This window comes from Neolamprologus multifasciatus, chromosome 20, assembly GCF_963576455.1.
Source record: "Neolamprologus multifasciatus chromosome 20, fNeoMul1.2, whole genome shotgun sequence".
Taxonomy (NCBI): domain Eukaryota; kingdom Metazoa; phylum Chordata; class Actinopteri; order Cichliformes; family Cichlidae; genus Neolamprologus; species Neolamprologus multifasciatus.
In genome coordinates this window covers 9972325-9990233 of record NC_140458.1, presented here as the reverse complement: position 1 = coordinate 9990233, position 17909 = coordinate 9972325, and the positions used below count along the sequence as shown (strand labels likewise).

The 17909-nt window shown below is 37.8% G+C and overlaps 3 protein-coding genes across 4 annotated transcripts in view; 1 reads left to right on the top strand and 2 right to left on the bottom strand.

The window, feature by feature from the left end:
- Positions 1–1899, top strand: part of LOC146494436 (chitotriosidase-1-like) — a 45658-nt gene extending 43759 nt beyond the window's left edge. The window contains exon 12 of the transcript XR_014871457.1: positions 1200–1899. The gene's annotated coding sequence lies outside the window, so the exon portion shown is untranslated. The remainder of the gene's footprint in view (positions 1–1199) is intronic.
- On the bottom strand, positions 1714–7326 carry LOC146494435 (N-fatty-acyl-amino acid synthase/hydrolase PM20D1.2-like). Of its 2 annotated transcripts, XM_085145365.1 has the most exons (14): positions 7170–7326; positions 6932–7057; positions 6770–6856; positions 4253–4488; positions 4080–4166; positions 3852–3985; positions 3653–3772; positions 3437–3512; positions 3295–3356; positions 3134–3212; positions 2963–3034; positions 2720–2885; positions 2514–2613; positions 1714–2291 (listed from the first exon to the last, which is right to left on the bottom strand). In XM_085145365.1, exons 1-14 carry the CDS (start codon positions 7207–7209, stop codon positions 2162–2164), a joined length of 1515 nt encoding a protein of 504 aa, XP_085001491.1. In that variant the 5' UTR covers positions 7210–7326; the 3' UTR covers positions 1714–2161. The 2 variants fall into 2 exon arrangements, with proteins under 2 accessions (XP_085001491.1, XP_085001490.1); XM_085145364.1 differs by having other exon boundaries at positions 6932–7284.
- Positions 7327–7407: 81 nt separating this feature from the next.
- Positions 7408–11728, bottom strand: lemd1 (LEM domain containing 1). Its single transcript, XM_085145371.1, has 10 exons — positions 11359–11728; positions 10184–10292; positions 9891–10034; positions 9752–9804; positions 9428–9472; positions 9175–9318; positions 8936–9011; positions 8743–8834; positions 8135–8208; positions 7408–7977 (listed from the first exon to the last, which is right to left on the bottom strand). Exons 1-10 carry the CDS (start codon positions 11542–11544, stop codon positions 7698–7700), a joined length of 1203 nt encoding a protein of 400 aa, XP_085001497.1. The 5' UTR covers positions 11545–11728; the 3' UTR covers positions 7408–7697.
- Between the last annotated feature and the right edge of the window lie 6181 nt (positions 11729–17909).

Sequence of the window (17909 nt, the reverse complement as noted above, 5' to 3'; positions counted from 1 at the left end):
AGGGCTCTGTGGGGGCCATACCATCACATCCAGTACTTCTTGTTCTTCTTCATGCTGAAGATAGTTCTTAATGATTTTGGCTGTATATTTGGGGTCGTTGTCCTGCTGCAGAATACATATGGGGCCAATAAACAATCATTTATATTTGTGAAAGCATTCTTTGTTTACAGCATTTTTTTCTTACCTGCCTAAAACTTTTGGACAGTACTGTATTTAGGAAAAAAGGCTGTATAAAAGGAGACACAAATGAAATTCGCTAGTGACGGAATCAGTCAGTCAGACGGGGTTTCAGCTTGTTTTTATGGGTCAGTATAATGTTATGCCACATTTGGACAGTTTTGATCATTTAAGCACAAATTCATGTCCTTCATCTGAATTTTATTGTTTTGAGGTTTGGCCTTCGGAGTCTAACCCTTGTGTGACCTAATCCAGGTTTGGCAACATATGAAATAAAATATTATTAATTATAATTATTATAATTAGATTATTCATTTGAGGATGCTAACTATGAAGCAAGACCCACTGTTTCTGTGTAGAAAATATTAAAAAGTAATTGGTTTTGGTTGCTGGAAACGTGTATACATTTGTAAAAATGAATGAAATTTTAATAAGATATGTGAAACACAAAGGAGTGACTTTGGGTTTCACTTTGGGTTGACTTTTAAGTCAGAACAAATATTTTAGTTGAACAGAATAAGAAAAACTACAACAGAGTACATTCTGTTGGCTCATCAATAAAACAAAATCAAAGCTTTTGGATGAAAAGTTGAAAAGTACTTAGTTTTGATGACCAAAATGACTTTGACATTTGTTATAGGACTGGTTTTAGACAAATCTCATTACTTATTTTTTACCATTTAAAATATAAATTAAATAAAAGTAAAATTTTCAAAATGAAAAATTCAGAATCGTTTTTTTTTAATTGGAGTGTCGATTGAGCAGTCTGACAAATGTTTTCAAAGTAATTAAATAAATTGAATTTCCATATAAAAGTTTTAATTTGCAACATCTTTTTTTTTATTAAAAATGTAAAAACTCATGTATCAAATAGGTCACATTGGGCCTTGAGGGAATAACCATCACATCCGCTTTGAAATCTAAGTAAAAATCTGCAATTACTAATGATCTTCACTTCAAGCATCTTAAGATTTTAAGATTTCATGTTTTGGCTGCTGTGTTAATGCATTTTAAGTTTTAAGGTCATTACGTTCCATCTGTGAAAGGTAATTCGCAAATTTGTGCAAAACCACTTGTGTGTCATTTGCTTTAATTAATAACTCTTTTCTTGTCTTCTTTACTCTACATTAAAGCTATTTTTTATTACAGATGGAAGATTGCTACCTGGATAAAACTGTCACACTTTCAGAAATGTTACTTATTCTAAACCTGTTGTAAAATTCCTCATATGTACTGTATATAGCACAAGTTTAAAAAGGAATTTCATTTTGTGTTTCATCAGAAATAATTATGGGAAAATTCTGTTAGGTCAAAGTAACTGTGATTCAGACTCATCTGAGATTTTTAGTACATGCAAGTATGGAATCATTTTGAAAATCCTAGGTGACACAACACTCAGGCTGATGACAACACTCGATCCTCCTTTGTTATGGCTGATGGGTAATTAAAAATAAAATTGTGCACAGATTCAATCACATTTACAAATCTGGAATCATTTTAATGAGTCAGCCAGTAAAACACAGCATTCTTTGAACATTAAGTCCAGTATTTTATTTAAATTAAGCATCCCTGTAGGTAGTGCTGTCATTAGCACCATTCATTATGAGCGGTCCAAATCAAAAAGCCATAAGATGTATCTTTATGACTGCACTACTATTAGTGTCCCAAAATAAAAAAAATATATAATAATTGGTTAATTGTATCATATCATACCACCATAAAGTTCAGAAAAAAATAGTACATCAGTCTGCATATAGTACCAAAACTTAATCTTGAATGCAAAATTCTAGATAGCCAATTCACAGCGATTTTACTGCAGAAAGGTCAGTGCTCCATCTACTCACATATCACTGAAAAGAGTCAGTAGTCCATATAAAAGATAAAAGTACATCCCACTTTAAAATTAGCAAAATTGTAGTTTCTGATTCTATAATGCAAAAGTTATTTAGTGCAATATCAATGCATCACCAATGTTGTCAATTGCTTAGAGTTCATGGACAGAGCTGTGGGGCTCAGGGAGCTTCCTAATGTCACAGTTCTGGATCAAATTGAAGTAAAAAACGATCATCTCCTCGTAGTTCTTAGTGGAAATCCTTTCATTGATGCCATGGAATCTGAGAAACAAAGGAAAAAAAAGGATTCATGGTACCTGAAACAAGAAAGTATTTTATATATTCCCCTCTTCTATTCATGCTGCATGATCTGTTTCTAGAGTTGAGAAATAATCACTGCACGTGGAATTCTTCTTACTGTATTTATTCAATTTTAAATTGAGGTCTGCAGACATTTTTGGTGAAAATATATTTTGACAGTATTAAAAACTGCTGAATTCTCACCTCTCAGGGTCACCTGGCTTAAACCAAGCCGGGAAAAACCGATAAATATTTTTGGTCAGGTCGACGAAGTGTCGACTGTCTGTGTTTCCAATACAGATACCTGCACATTTAAATATGATATTAAATTACTTATAATGTCCCGAAAGATGCTTTAAAATGCTTCCAGCTAATTCATAAAAATGTCTACAAATCTGTATGAACCCTACCTGGAGCAACTGTAACTGTTGGAAACAAGTCCAACACCGTTTTCTTAATAATTTGGAAGCCAAAGGCCTTGTCATCAGCACCGCTGATGGGTAGAGGGTCAAATCCATTAACAAGTTCTACCTTCACTCGCTGGTCGCCCACTGTATCCTTGATGATGTCCAGTACCTAATAAAGACAGCACACATCTCATATTCATGTCAAAGTGTACATAGTAAGGCATTCATTCTCAAAAAGGACTCTACCTCTTGTACCGACTGCGCTGAGTGAATTCGTAGATTTACATAAGCTTCAGCAAGGGAAGGAATAACATTTATCTGCAGAGGGAGGGAGATATTGAATTTTTACAAAGAAAAGTAACAGGCTTAAAATCTTACTTCTTGTGAATTACATTCAATTTAAAATAATCACTGCACCTTTACTCCTGCATTAAAAAAGGTGACTGCTGTGGTAGTCCTTACAAATGCATTAGATACTGGTTTTCTTTCAAGTATCCTGAAACATAAAAACTGGTCTATTTCACTGGAACCAATCACAAGAAAACATTTATATTTAAATGATATTTAGCAGTTATTACCTGCTAAGGAGCGGAGAGAAGAGCCACAAATTCGACATTATGAACTTTAGTGGTAAACTGAACTGAAGGCAAAGAATTAGTAGTTGGTAAAGAATGAGTACATGAGTATACTACTAGTAAAGAAGTATTTAGATTACCCTACCTTGTGGGCCAGATGCTCAAAGGTGTCACCTTCAGGGCCATAACCAAATAACCTCGGCATTGGGTTGTCCTCTAGTCTGAGAAAACAGGATCACAGTTAAATCTTTTATACTAGCTTTTTAAACATGGGGTAGTAAAATTATGCAAGGCAGTGAAATATATGAACAGAGAAGCTAAACAGAACTCATTATAGTTTAAAAAACAATGTTCCTCTCACCTTTTGACTGCTGTGGCTAAGATCCCAATGCTAGTTTCCCTGGGAGGCATCGAGGAGTGACCAGGGGCCACAGACACACTAAGCTTTATAACAGCATGGCCTTTTTCACTTAACCCGATTCTGCAAATCATAAATCGTACACATACACATAAGATGTGATCAACACAAGTGCACAACACATGTTTAGACAGGTTCTTACAGAGCAGCAGGTCCTTCAAGACCAGGAATGATTCCATCAAGTATAGCCAGGCCCTCGTCCATGACAAACAATAGCTGGACACCACGTTGCTTCAGAACACGCACTATGTTCATCGCTCCATTGAGACCATGGATCTTAAAAAAGAGATTTTGAAGAGCACAGCCATTAAAATGTGATATTTCCAATCCCATTTAAGTTTGTAATGTCATAGTGAAACTGTTAACATACTTCTTCATCATGACCAAGACCAATGTAAAATCCCCTGAGTGGAATATAGCCCTTTAACAGCAAGTACTCCAGTGCCTGAAGTATTCCCTAGAAGAAATAAAACAGCAGTTTAGTCAAATATACCTCAAGTCTGTTTAAAAGTAAGCTCACACAAAAGTAATATGTTTTCACACCATTACAGAGTTTTTGTCATCTATGGTTCCTCTGCCGTAGATGAAGCCATCGATCTCCTTTGCAGAAAATGGTGGTGCTTCCCAACCATGTGACTCTGAAGCAGGTACTACATCAATGTGGGCCAGCAGCATGTATGGCACCAGTTCAGGCTGTGATCCTTTCACCCAAAACAAGTGGCTGTAGTTTGCCACCAATTCATGATGAACCAAGCTAGAAGAGAAAACTGTAGGGAAGGCTGACAAAAAAAAAACAAGCTGAAAGAGCAATTCTTTTCTTAAATTCATCATCTATCGCTTTAATTAATTGCAGCTCTGCAAGATCCCTCTGCTCCAGAAGGCACATGTGCAGGCCCGTCCTTATTTCACCAGCAAACATCTAAATGATTCAGAGGTTTTGAAGAAAGTTCTATTTTCAGATGAAACCAAAGAGCACCATCTCCATAGACAAGCATGTAAGTGGAAATATTATGCTTTGGGTCTGTTTTTTCTGCTAAGGATACCGGACAACTTCACCACAGAGTGGTTAATAGACAGGGCCATGTAGCATAAAATCTGGGATAAGAACCTCCTCCCCTAACCCACAACACTGAAGATGGGTCATGGATAGGTTTTCCAGCATGACCTAAAACATACTGCAAGGCAACAAAAGAGGTATATGGTTAAATAAAGAAGCACATTAAGCTTATGGAGTGCCATAGCCAGTCTCCAGTCTCCAGACCCTTTAGAAAGTCAGTGGAGGGAGCTGAAACTTCAAGTTGCCAAGTCAGAGTCAAGAAAACTAAAAGCTTTAGAGAATTTCTGCAAAGAGAAGTGGGCCAAAATCCCTCCTGAAATGTGTGTAAAACTGGTGATCAACTTCTGTCTCACTTACTTAAAATTAAACTTCCATACAAACTGGAGACTGTTCATTTTTTTTAAGTGAGCAAGCTCACATTTTCAGCAGGGGATCAAATAATTATTTCTCTCACTGTACAAACAAATGTTTTTGAGAAGTCCCCATACACCAAAGCAAGGAAAACTCTGAGACAGTTAAAGACAACAAGCTGTGATTGTAATGAAGTGTTTCAGCAAATATAATTTCCCCCTGTTAACATACATGAGGCTTTTTCAGTTGCTTAGTAACAATCCAATTTATAAAATAAAACATACTGAGAAATGGCTGCTATGTTTATTCTTATAACCGCAGTTAAATGTCTCCCACTTTGTCGGGGATGTTTGGAAAGAAGGGTGAATGTAATGTAATGCATGTATTATCCTTATTGTGAAGGAAAATGAACAAGTGAAGATCAAGTAGTAATTTCTGCATTTATTAAACATAAGGACTTTTATTTGTTTTCAATTGTTTTTAAGCAGAGTCAGCTTCTTTTCTTGAATTGGAAGAATCTGTTCCATTGGCACACCTGCAGCAGGTATACATAGGCATCATTTTACCAAAATACAGTATATAGGCAAAGTCAAAAATCAACTGTCCAAATCATTGAATTCAGGTCTTCCAACCTGAGACTACACTAATGGAAAGAAGGACACCTTGGACCAATGAGTGTCAGAACAACTATCCAGGATGAAACAACAACAAATAATCCATGAGTACATCAGGAAAAGGGCCACTCTTTTGTTGGGACTGCTCTGTCTTTTGCTGCACTTTTCCATGGCTGTGCTAGCAACAGCAGCCTCTTGTGACTGCAAGGACATTATATTAGTTGTTGCTAGTATAACTGTTGATGGTGCAACTGCTAACATGTTGACTAATTTGACACATTTTAGTGCATCTGTTTTTTTTTAGCTGCAAAGGGTAGGCCAGCATAATATTAAACTCTATGGAACAAGAATGGGATGTAACTCAGTTACTATTAGTGTGAAGGCAAACAAGCAAATACTTTTGGCAATATTGTGTATCAACACACTGAAATATACTGTTCCAAATAAATAGTAAAATATTAGATAAAACAGTGAATTGTGTGTCACTGACAAAGGCATCAATTAAGTATTTTACAGTGGAATTGAGGGTTACATTGTGGTTACTGTGGGTTTCACTAACCAGCTGCCAAAAAAAGTGCCATGAACTGCTGTGTAACTTGTTGCTTAATGATGGCACTCCTGCTAATGATGATGATTATTTTTAAGCTTTCTGGAAGTTTACCTGTCATCAGATTTGTTCTACACTTCCAATAAAGACTAGAGTAAGCAGGTAAAACGCACCAAAACCTCAGGTCATGTGACTTGATGTTTTGAACCACGTGCATCTCAATGTAGAATTCGACATACCTGGGCTCGGCCAAACGTCGAAAGGTCAATTCTGAATAAGGTGTACGGAACAAAGTACATCTGCGTCTGTATCCATTTATTAGCGCTATACAAGTTTGACAGTTATACAAAAACTACATTAACGTTTAGAGTTTGCTACAACTGACCGATCAAATCATGCGTGCAAGCGTCCACAGCTATCAGCTAGTTCCACGTTGAGCACATTATATGTAAAAGAAAGGTACTTTAAGCACGTTTTACTGGCAGGTTTACCTTTTCGGAGGAATCTGTCAAATTCAAGCAGCGCAGTGGTGTTGATTTCTGTTTCTGAGAATGACACGGTGGGGATGCGGATTGCCTCTGGACAAATGGAGACAAATTGTTACCAAACAGAAGTGTCTCTACCTCCATCTACTACAACACGACTCCGAATACCTTTAAAATTTGCTAGGAGCTCCTCTCTCTGATGGGGGTCAATGACGAGCGATTTGTTATTCGTCTTTTCCCAGTGTGCGAGTTGAAGTCCGGCGTTAACGTCCAGTGAAAGAGTCCTGATAGCCGCTATTGTAAATAACAGCAGGACTGTAATAAGCAAGCTGCTAATAATTATCTTTAAAAACTTAAATATTCTTAACTTTGAACCCGACTCAGTCATTGCAACGGTTGTGTTTACCCCGGAACTCGTCGACTACAACTGTAGGCTGAATTTGCATTAGAGCCACCCGCTGCCAGACACAGACAGTCACGCCTATATTATGTAGAGAGCAGTTTTACGAGCTTATTTCAGTTTTCGTTACATAACCATCTGGGTGGGGAAAGAATTTACAAAGCTTTTGTGCAATAAAGGCTTGTTTTGCAGTATGAAAAGGCACTTAGAAATTTTATTTAAGTACATATCAAAAAAAAAAAAAAAAAAAAAAAAAAGGCATGCAAGGACCGTGACAAGTTCTGTGAAAAGGCAATATTACAATTAGGGTTAAGAAAATAGACAATTTGTAAAATTAGTCTATTTCGGCATCACTTCTATAGTAACAAGAACAGTGACAATATCATAGAAAAACAAACATACAAACAAAACAATAACAAGAAAAAAAAAAAAAAACAAGTATAAAACTGGATTTTGCAGTTCGCTTCCACAAACATAATTAAAAGGGGAAACAAAAATCTGTCGGTGTGAAAGTAACACTAAATTAAAGTAATGTTAATCCTGTGCATAGTCAACATCTGCGTCCTGTGACTCTGCCTGAACCAGAAGCCTGTCCTCACCGTATGACCAATAGCTTAGACTGTCCTCAACACTAACATAAATAAGGTACAGGACACATGCTACAATTATGAAAACTAAAATCTGTATGTGAATGGGTACAAGATAGCGCTCCACCTCCCGTCTCTGCTGGGTCATGGGACTCACAGGACTGTCAGGGTAGGAATACTGGACAGGTCTCTGTGCGGCACCCTTGATGGGTCTCCGGCGAGTGACGCTGAAAAACAATGGAATACACATCCATATAATTGAGTCAGAGCACTTTCACCATGTGAAAGATGTTTATCTGCCAAACATTTTTTTTTTTTTAATTCTTTTTATTTTATCTCTTATGCAGCAAGTAAGAGTTTCAACAGGGTTTGTGTGGTACTTACTAGATCCCTGTCGGAGTGGTCTTACTATCTGGAAGGATGTCTTTGAAAGCATCTTTCACAGGCTCCTGGGGAGGCTAGAAAAGACGGTAACAATAAGTGAAATGACACAAATGAAACCAGAAACAGTAAAGACAGGAGCCCTGCATTTCAAGTAGAATTGAAAGATGGTGACCGTAATGAAAACAAACAAAGGTTCTGCTCCCAAGTTTGATGTACTGGGATGTTTTTTAATTAAAAACAGAGTGGGTTGGGAAAGGAAAGACTAACCAGAATATTGACAATGCATGACATTAGTAACTGCAAATCATATACCAAAGTTTGGTAAAACATTTAAGCAACTGTTAAAGTTAATGTGCCGATTTATAGATTGATTTAAAATAAAAATGAAATCAAAGAAAGTTCAATCAACACCCCATCAAACATATAGTGCTTGTGTAGTAAGTGCATATGCATCCCATCAAGTGATACGGATCAAAATCCAAATCTTAAGAGCCAGTAAGATGCATATGACACCATTCTCCATTAATGTGAAAAAAACCTCTGAAACAATTCAGCCAGCACCAAAGTTTGTGTGTAAAGTGCGACTGAACACCATAAGCTCTACTGACCCTGTCTGACTGTGCCCAGTTTTCCTGCACACTGGTCCCATTGAACTCGCACGCATTGTCTGTGACAGACCGCGAGCTCAAATTCTCCATCTATTTACAGCAAGAATGTAAACTGAGCAACAACTCCAGCAGAGATTATGTATAACAAAAATAAAGACTGAATATGGAGCTTTAAATGTGGATCAACTTTCCTCCTCAACCATTTGAGTGATGCTGAAGTATTGAGAAGAAAGTGATGAGTCATCAGTGGACTTTGATCTAGGTAGAACCTGCAAGGTATCATGTTAAAAGCAATGAAACATGATGCATCTCCATATGAATGGTAAATAAAAACCATCGAACTATGGTATGTTGAGAGGTTCACAAAGCAAAAAAAGACTAAGGAATGCAGAGAATTTCAAATTCATAGGGCGCCTACTAAGACCAGCCTACCGTTGATCCTAATCCTGTGTGGTGATCTGCAGCGGATGTGCTAATAATCTGTGAGCACCGAGATTGACTCCGCTCTGAAGACTTTAATGCATTCCGTGAATTCCAGTTTGAACTAGATTTTGTGTTCCTAGGAGGACAAGGGCGCTTAAAAAGCCAAGCCCATGAAAGAGGGGGGAGACAAAAAAAACTTTGGTATCACCTAAGAATTCAGTTTGACAGAATGTTCTTGAAATGAAATATCTGCAGTAATTACCAGCCTTGATGAGGGTAAAAAGCACTGTGGGTAAAAAATGTGATTCTGAAAAGTTAAAGAAAATAACATCAAAAGTTACAATTCAAATGCTTTGGCAAAAATCTGAATCCAGTATTAAAACTGCAATGAGTAACCATTAGGTGGCACTAGAGGAAAGTTTTGTGGTGTGAGAACTGTTGAGTGGCAGTATGATACCCAGCAGATGGCAATAAGTAAGGCCAACTTACTTCCAGATTGTTAAAAAGAGAAAGTTTTAAAATAAAATTTAAAAAAAAAAAGTGACTTACATCTAAAAGAACCAAAGTCTCTAAAATAATTCCTCACCTGGCTGCTCTCTTGTTGGGTTTGGTCTGAAGGGTCAGGTTGTTTTTCTGAACCTGTACAAGCCAGAGAAAAATACAACGTTGTGATACGAATAAAGCAAAATCTTATTCAAATAAACCCCAAAAATTTCTTGTCATACCCAAGTCTTCATCCTTCTCCTGCTGCTTTTCCTCCTCTTCAGAGTCAGAGTACAGTACGGCTTTGTCTGCTTCATTCAACCTTTCACATCTGTCAGACTGCAGCAGTTTATGGAGTTTCCTTTCATACAAGACCCTAGTGGAGGCTGGCATTGAAACAGCATGAGACCAATTTGCTCTTAAGGTCTAGGTCTATATAGATCTAAAAAAAACATCTGAATGTTACGTATAAAGACTTTTTTCGATGGAAAAAAATGAAAAGGTGCTTAAAAAAAAATCTTTTCATAACCCTCACCAGTTATAGGCCCAGGTTTAACACCATGTTTGCGTAATGTGGCCTTGAGGTCCTCATCAGTCAGACAACTTGGAACAGGCATCTCTGCATCCTCTGGATCTTTCTTGTCCTAACAATGACAAGATTTGCTCGCTTTAAAGTGATAACAGCTGTGAGTCAAATGCCAGGAAGATCCAGGTGTGAAGATAGAAATAAAAAACAGCTGGAGGCTGTCATTTATGGATCCGTTCAGTCTTCTAATCATGTTAAGCCATTTGCATTCATGTTTAGATATGATAGAAGTTAAAAAAAAAAAAAAAAAAAAAGCATTAAAGTTACTTTGTTGTACCCCACCAAACCAATTGAAAAATTAATATAAAATAAATATAATATATAAATAAAAAAATCTGATACATAATATAAAATACCAAATAAGAAAAAAAAAAAAAAACTTTGGCAAATCTGTTTTCTATTGCGATACAAAACACACAAAATGACAGGACAAATTAGTAGTATTAGTCCCCCTTGTTGTTTAAATGTGAAGTAGGATCTTCAAACGAGCTCTGACTAGAAAAAAAAAAGGGATGTATAAACTTAGGTTGCAACTCATAATTCACATGGGGGGGGGGGGGGGCAAGGAAACGTCACACATTTATTACTATTTCTCCGTTTAAACGCCTGTTCACTTTATCTTGCCGTTTCTAAAGGTGAAACTGACACAATGTTGTGCTTAGTTTTGATAGTTTACCCAAAACATGACGTCTTTCCAGACAAGCGCCAGCGTTCCCCTTCATAACAGAGCTAGATGAGCGTGACAGGTGCGCACACGACTGTAATGGTAGCCTCCATTACAGAAACATCTCATGTAACATAGACCAACTGTACAGCAGGTGGTTTAAGTGCTTGAAGTCCTCAAGTGTGCAACAGCAAGAGGGCTGTTCGGAAGCAATGGTCCAGAGCTCCACACCTCCAAAGCACACAGCTGCTGAACTTGTGCTGCTGCGGTGTGAAAGAATTAGCATTGGCAACGTCTGGCATTATTGATACCAATTTAATGTATGGACATCAGTTGTGACAGCCGATACTAAAGAGCCGTTGCACAGAGCAAATACTTTGTCACTGTCACTCATTAAGTTCGTCTCTACTTCGAAAAAGTCTACAGTAGAAAACCATGTAGCCACAAAATATGGACTCACATCTCCTGCACGGTCCTCCTCGTCGCTGGAGAAATCCGCCGCGTTTTTCTGATCAATGTGTTTGAGGTGCAGCTCCACATACACTGCCTTTTTGCTCGCTGCAGGTGGCAGCGCGACGTTATGAGCGACTAAATCCGACTTTATACGAGATTTAGAGAGATGGGCGGGCTCCTCTACAAACGGCATTTCACAAGCAAACAACAGCAGAATGTGAGAAAACAATACTGTTCGGTGTCCTCGGTGGAACTGCGAAGAAAGCCTTCTGCTGTAATCAGACTAGATTGAGAACAGCTGCAGTCCAAGACTTGATTGGCAGCAAGAAACTCCGCGTTACATACAGGAGACCAGTATCAAGGCTCGTTGTGAATTTATATATGTTTCAGCTGCATGTAATGTCTGTTTGTTAAACTAAGTAGAAAACTGAAAATGCAGTCCAGACTTTGCAGTACAAGTTTGAGCAAGAATATTAGTCAGAAAGAAAAGGATTTTTATTGTAATTTTACGTTAAAGATAAAGCTATTCATTCCCAAAAATATTTCCATCTAAATGGACGTCTATTTATTAAAATTAGAGCTGGTGGAGACATACTGCAATTAAAAAGGAAAAGCACACGCGTTTTTAATTTCTATATTTTAAGTCCCCTATTGTGATGGATACAGCCATTGACATTTAGAGGTTTCTACTATGATGAGTTGTTGTTTTTTTCCAGTGAGAAAAGACTGATTCTCATTATGAATTTAAAGATGTATACAGCAGTTTCAGTAAAATAATCACATACCTTTGACTTCCAGGTGTGAGCCACACTTTGGTTGCTGCTGGCACTGTGATATATGCTGCTGCAGCAGCATTTTGACACGAGTGATGCATTCAGGCCGTTGAATTGGTGAGTTCTTATTTTCTGACCCCTGTGAGCAGATGAAGAACAAAAGGAAAAACACTGGTTCAGGTGATTATCTGTTAAGCAGGGAATCTAATATGTCAGCAGACATTGCTTTCACTTGTTTTTAGTTACTTTTGTGACATTTACAATTAACCATCTCCCATATTGTACAATCTGACAATATATAACAGCTGTTGCTTTCCCACAAGTCCAGTGTCTGCAGAAATGTAGACTATAATATAATTCACAGAATGCATCATATTTGCATGATCAGACCTGTTTCCAGCAGTTTAACAGTAATAATATATATATATATATATATATATATATATATATATATATATATATGCTATTTGCAATGTTGTCATAACCTTGAGGATTTTTCCACATAATGCAATTTACCAGCAAAGATAAATTCATTATCACTGTTGCATCAAGGCATGAGCTCATTGTCAAGGGTGCTAATCTCAATAATAGAGTTCGCTTCACTGATTAACTCACATTTGCTGTATTTCCATATTGTTGGGGTACAACAACAAGATGAAAACATCAACATCTCCTCCCAGCGCTGAAGATAAAAGTATTATCACTATGGTGATTATTCTGCAGGCTTGTCAGCATATTGGCATATCTATTCCCTACCACAAATTTTAATGTTTAGCTGCTGTTTAGGTGTAGTTCAGCTCACTCTGTGCTGACTTCTGACATAACAATCAGGTCTTGTTTAGCATACGACTGTGTTTTAAGCTCCTGTAACTTCTGATTTAGCTGAACTGGTTCTAAATGCAGCTAAGCTGGTCAGAAGCTGAAACTCAAACTGAACTCTCAGATAGGATTAGTCTCTGTGTCCAGGATTCCTTGTCTTGCTTTCAGCCTCACACAACAAACCACTATATATTACTAACCTGCAGAGTAATAAGAGAGATCATTGCAAATGAATTTAATTCATTTGTTTCAGGTGCAATCAATTTTAAACATCATCTCTATTGGAATGGAGTTGTTAACTCTTCCTCTTCTTCTTTAGATACATAGGATGTGTACATACACTCATCGGCCACTTCATTTGGTGCACCTTGCAGGTACTGGGTAGGACCTGCTTTTGCCTTCGAACTGCCCAAATTCTTCATTGCTTAGATTCAACAAGATGCTAGGGGCTCAAAGTGTGCCAAGAAAATCCTCCACACCATTATGGCACCACTAGCCTGAACCATTGATACAAAGTAGGTTGGATCCATGTTTTCATGTTGTTTCTGACCCTATCATCTAGATGTTGCAGCAGAAATGGAGACGCATCAAACCAGGCAATATTCTTCCCAACTTCTATTACATATTTTATTGACCCCATGCAAGCTGTAGCCTTAGTTTCCTCTTCTTAACTGACAGGTGGTCTTGAGTTGCTGTAACTCATCTGCCTCAAGGTTTGATGTGTTGTGCATTTAGACGCACTCTTCTGCTTACCTTGGCAGTAACAAGTGAATATTTGAGTTACTGTTGCTTTCCCGTTAGATGGTAAATGGCCTGTATTTGTATAGCGTTTTACTAGTCCCTAAGGACCCCAAAGCGCTTTACACATCCAGTCATCCACCCATTCATACACACATTCACACACTGGTGATGGCAAGCTACATTGTAGCCACAGCCGCCCTGGGGCGCACTGACAGAGGCGAGGCTGCCAGACACTGGCACCACCGGGCCCTCTGACCACTACCAGAGGGCAACGGGTGAAGTGTGTTGCCCAAGGACACAACGACCGAGGCAACCTTCCGATTACAAGGCAAACTCCCAACCCTTGAGTCACGATCGCCCTGCCGATCAAAGTTCAAAGATTCTGGCCATTCTCAAAAAGCCTTTTTCCTTTTCTTTTCTTTTTTCTTTTTTTAAGAGGACTGCAGCACTGTGGATATTTTCTCTTTTTCAGAACATTGTCTGTAAACCCAGGTGATGGTTGTTTGGGAAAATGCCAGCAGATCAGCAGCTGAAATAGTGAAAGCCATCTGGCACCAACAACTATGACATGTTCAAAGTCTCTTACTGTAAATCACCTTTCTTCCCCATTCTGATGCTCAGTTTGATCTTTAGTGGGTTTACTTGACCATGTCTACATGCCTAAATGCATTGAATTGGTTATATGTGATTAGCTGATTAGATATTTATTTAAACCAGGAGTTGAGCAGGTATACGTAATAAATTGGCTGGTGAAATGTATTTAGGAATTTATATACTCAGAAATTACATTGTCCTATTTGATATTGTTGCATATAGTGACATGCTGTTTGGCTAATAAGCTGGTATGTCTTAAAGTCTGACTTGAAATAAACTGAGTGTCAGAGCAACAAGATACATCGTGACCAGAATGCAACGTCATGCCGTTAAAGTGTCCACGGATAAAGCAAAACTGATCACCTGAACAACACAAGTGTCATATTAGCTCAAACATATGTGACTGCATAACTTCACTATATTGATCCGTGAACGCAAACATTACAGAAAATAACTGTTGAATTGTTGCTTATTGCCAATAACTTGCACCATTTTAGATCAGTTCAGTTAAAGTTATGAACCTGTATGCTGTTTTATGTCAGTCCGCAGTGCTGCACTTGGCCAGTTGCTTTTGTGACTCACTCAGAGGAAACCGTAAAGGCCATTGTGTTAAAACTGGTGAAATGTTGCTATAGCAATCATCTCTGTTTGTCTTCAGAAGTCTCTTAATTTTGTGGTTTTTAAATATCAAAGCCTAAAAGATTTTTTTTAATGTACACAAAGTCTTCAGATAAGATTCAAGAAGGCCAATTATGGATATATTAAAGTCACGAGATATTCATCAGGGAGTTATTGTGGTCAAATGCTTTTTGAATCCTTTTGAAAAATCTAGTTAAAACGAGACAGCAGGCAAACCACAGCAATTCACATGTGAAGCACTTGATAAAAGTGCTGTGATTGTTCAGTTAGCTGAAGTGCAAACCATCTACTCGTGACATAAGTTTTGTCACTGATCATTGCCAGCTCCTCTAATTTATTTATTTATTTTAAAGTGGTAATATTAAAACAATCGACCCTAGAACTAAATCAAGCCAAAGGCACTAAAATATTCGACACATTACAAATGTCATTTTATGCTACTTTTTGCTTTACTTTTAATCCAATTTGTTTTTATTTATTAATTACCCAATGACCACCACTGTTATTATTTCACTGGTCACTAGAAAACAATAGAAAACAAAGAACTAAGCAAACCTGGAAAGGAAATATTTCTTCTTTTTTTAAAGTGACATAACATAAACCCAAACGCAAGCTCAGGAACTAAATCATTAGAAGACGGTACTTGGTTGGAAGAGCTGGAGGCAAAAGGTCCTTTTGGCTCAAGGGCCTCTGGGGACTCCCTGTGGGTAAATATCCACTGAAGGGCTGCCTTGTGAACTACACCCCTTTTTAAAGACTTTTGTTTTGTTTTTTTATGCATTCACATCAACAGCAGGCATGCTAAAGTGACTTTATAGTCAGTCAGCAGTTGGTATGAGTCAAAATATTTTTTGTTTCCTTCACTGTGTATTTTCTTTTTCATTTTTAAATGCCAGTTGCTGTTGCTGCATTCATGAATGCACTTACAAGTCTTGACCAATCGGTGTTAAACCTATGTTACTACGTGTCCCTGAAGCAAGATCTAGTACATCTCCTCTTTCATCGTTTCAAAAAACAGGGTGTTTCCGCCAAAAATTAAAAGAAATGCCAAAAAAGAGTCTATGCTGAGGCAAATAGGCTTACAAAGATCACAAAGTCCACTTTAAACGGGCAGGTGGCGCAGAACATTCCACATTACTGAATTAAACACATCTCTGTATGCAAAGAGTCGTGGCTATGACAATAAACCTCCCACTAGAAAACAAAGCTCTTTGTGGATGTTTTGGAAAGGCTGGCAGCAGCAATAAAAGATTTGTTTCATTTCCTTAACCATCTGCTAAGTCGCACATTTTATGAAATCTAGTCAGTCATTTCCCAAAAAACATCCCTAGGAAAATATCTTATGTAAGCTGCAACTCAAACTGACTATATGTGCCCCCCAACTCCAAAAGTTTGATTGAAAAGAGCTTTGTGATCTCGATGCTCCAGGCTACAGCTTTGTTGATGTAATTACAAAAGATTTCAGAGGCAACAAATAGCTGGTCTAAATAAAATGCTACAAACCCAAAGTAACATAAATCATCCCGCATGCTGGGAATTCTTTATTTGTAATTTATCATTCCTTAACTAGTTTGAACTGTATTTGGTTTTCTGGTTTGTTTTGGGGGGGTTTGTTGGGGGGGGGGGGGGGGGGGTTTGTACATATGAAAGGAAATCACAATAAAGACACCTGACAATTTTTTTTTTCCAGTAAAAACCCCAAACCCAAAAATCTTCAAATAGAGTTCCTCAGTTGAAAGTCCACTGTGTATCCAATGGCTTTAAACCCTACATGACATGTTAGAAAGAACTCACATAGGAATAGAAAGCCATAAGACGCATGTGTGGTTTGATTTGGAAGGCAGTAATACACAAACAGTGATTCGGATGCATTCAGAGAACTCATGCATTTAAGGTCCAGAGCTCGAAAACAAAAAGAGAGGAAAAACAAGGGTAGGTTTCAGACAGCATTCAGGATTTAAAACTCACATCCGCATGAATAATTAACTAAAGAAAGTGGAAGTATTCTTCTGAGGCCCAGGGGAGTAAAATGAGACTGTCTTGTGGGTCATTAGACAGTAGAAATTGTATTTTTCACAGCACAGACTCAAATAAATTGACCCCTTGCTGATGTTTGAATCTTACAGCAGTATTCTGCAAGGTCTTCAGTTCCTGAGGGGGTTTGGAGAATAATCTTTGATTAAAAATGCTGTTTTAAATCAATGTCTACAGAGAAAAGGTGCAGTGTTAATCAAAAGGATTTTGTTTCTGAATTCAAAACACATTACATAAACTATATTCTCTAGCAACCCTTGCCTGACTTCATTAAGCACAAATGAGATCATTTCCCCAGCACTGGGCACAAAGCTCTGCAATTTTTAAAAATGGCAGAGATTATTTTTCCCAAAAATAAAGACAAATTTCCATCCATTTTGTCTAAAATAAAAGCCATGATACTGATAGGCTAAGCTTAATTCATTTGTTATATTTCTTTTGATATTCGTTCATACAGCCGTGACTCTTGAATCCGAAACAAGTTCCAGAATTTCTGTATACTGAACCGACAGACCAGACTGTCTGGTCTCTCACCCCAATTTTAAGCACTGCTAACTATTGGAAGTGTTCTGGGCCATTTTCAACCTCTCAGTGAGTGGAGACTGAGCACTCAAGCTATGCAGGCCAAATCTGCTCACCCAGATGTCTTCTCAGATTATAGTAACCTTTATAAAAACATGAAAAAATCTTGTGGACAGAAAGAAAAAGGGCCACTATGGAGGACAGAGGAGGCATTTGTTGACATTGTATCAAGTGTAACGCTGAGGTATTTGAGGCACAGAGAGGCCAGGTATTTGTCAGTCAGTTTTTCTTGTGCTTTTGCTGTCTCCAACTCAAACAACAAAAGCCCCATTGAGACAGCCTCCTCTTTTTTTTTCCTCTAGACAAGCACACAAAGCTTCCTGTACTAGGCTGCAACTGTCCGGTACTGAGACAACCACTTTTAGTTGCCCTTTTA

Bases quoted from the DNA above. Each gene is read 5' to 3' on its own strand.
- LOC146494435 (XM_085145364.1), bottom strand. From the start codon at position 7,151: ATGACTGAGTCGGGTTCAAAGTTAAGAATATTTAAGTTTTTAAAGATA. The intron at 3,986-4,079 runs GTATGTTAACAG...CTCTTTTTTAAG, and splicing joins GTCTTGGTCATGATGAAGAA to ATCCATGGTCTCAATGGAGC. The intron at 3,773-3,851 runs GTAAGAACCTGT...TATGATTTGCAG, and splicing joins CTTGAAGGACCTGCTGCTCT to AATCGGGTTAAGTGAAAAAG.
- lemd1 (XM_085145371.1), bottom strand. From the start codon at position 11,544: ATGCCGTTTGTAGAGGAGCCCGCCCATCTCTCTAAATCTCGTATAAAG. The intron at 9,473-9,751 runs GTGAGGAATTAT...TTAACTTTTCAG, and splicing joins CCCAACAAGAGAGCAGCCAG to AATCACATTTTTTACCCACA. The intron at 9,319-9,427 runs GTAATTACTGCA...TGGCTTTTTAAG, and splicing joins TTTTACCCTCATCAAGGCTG to CGCCCTTGTCCTCCTAGGAA.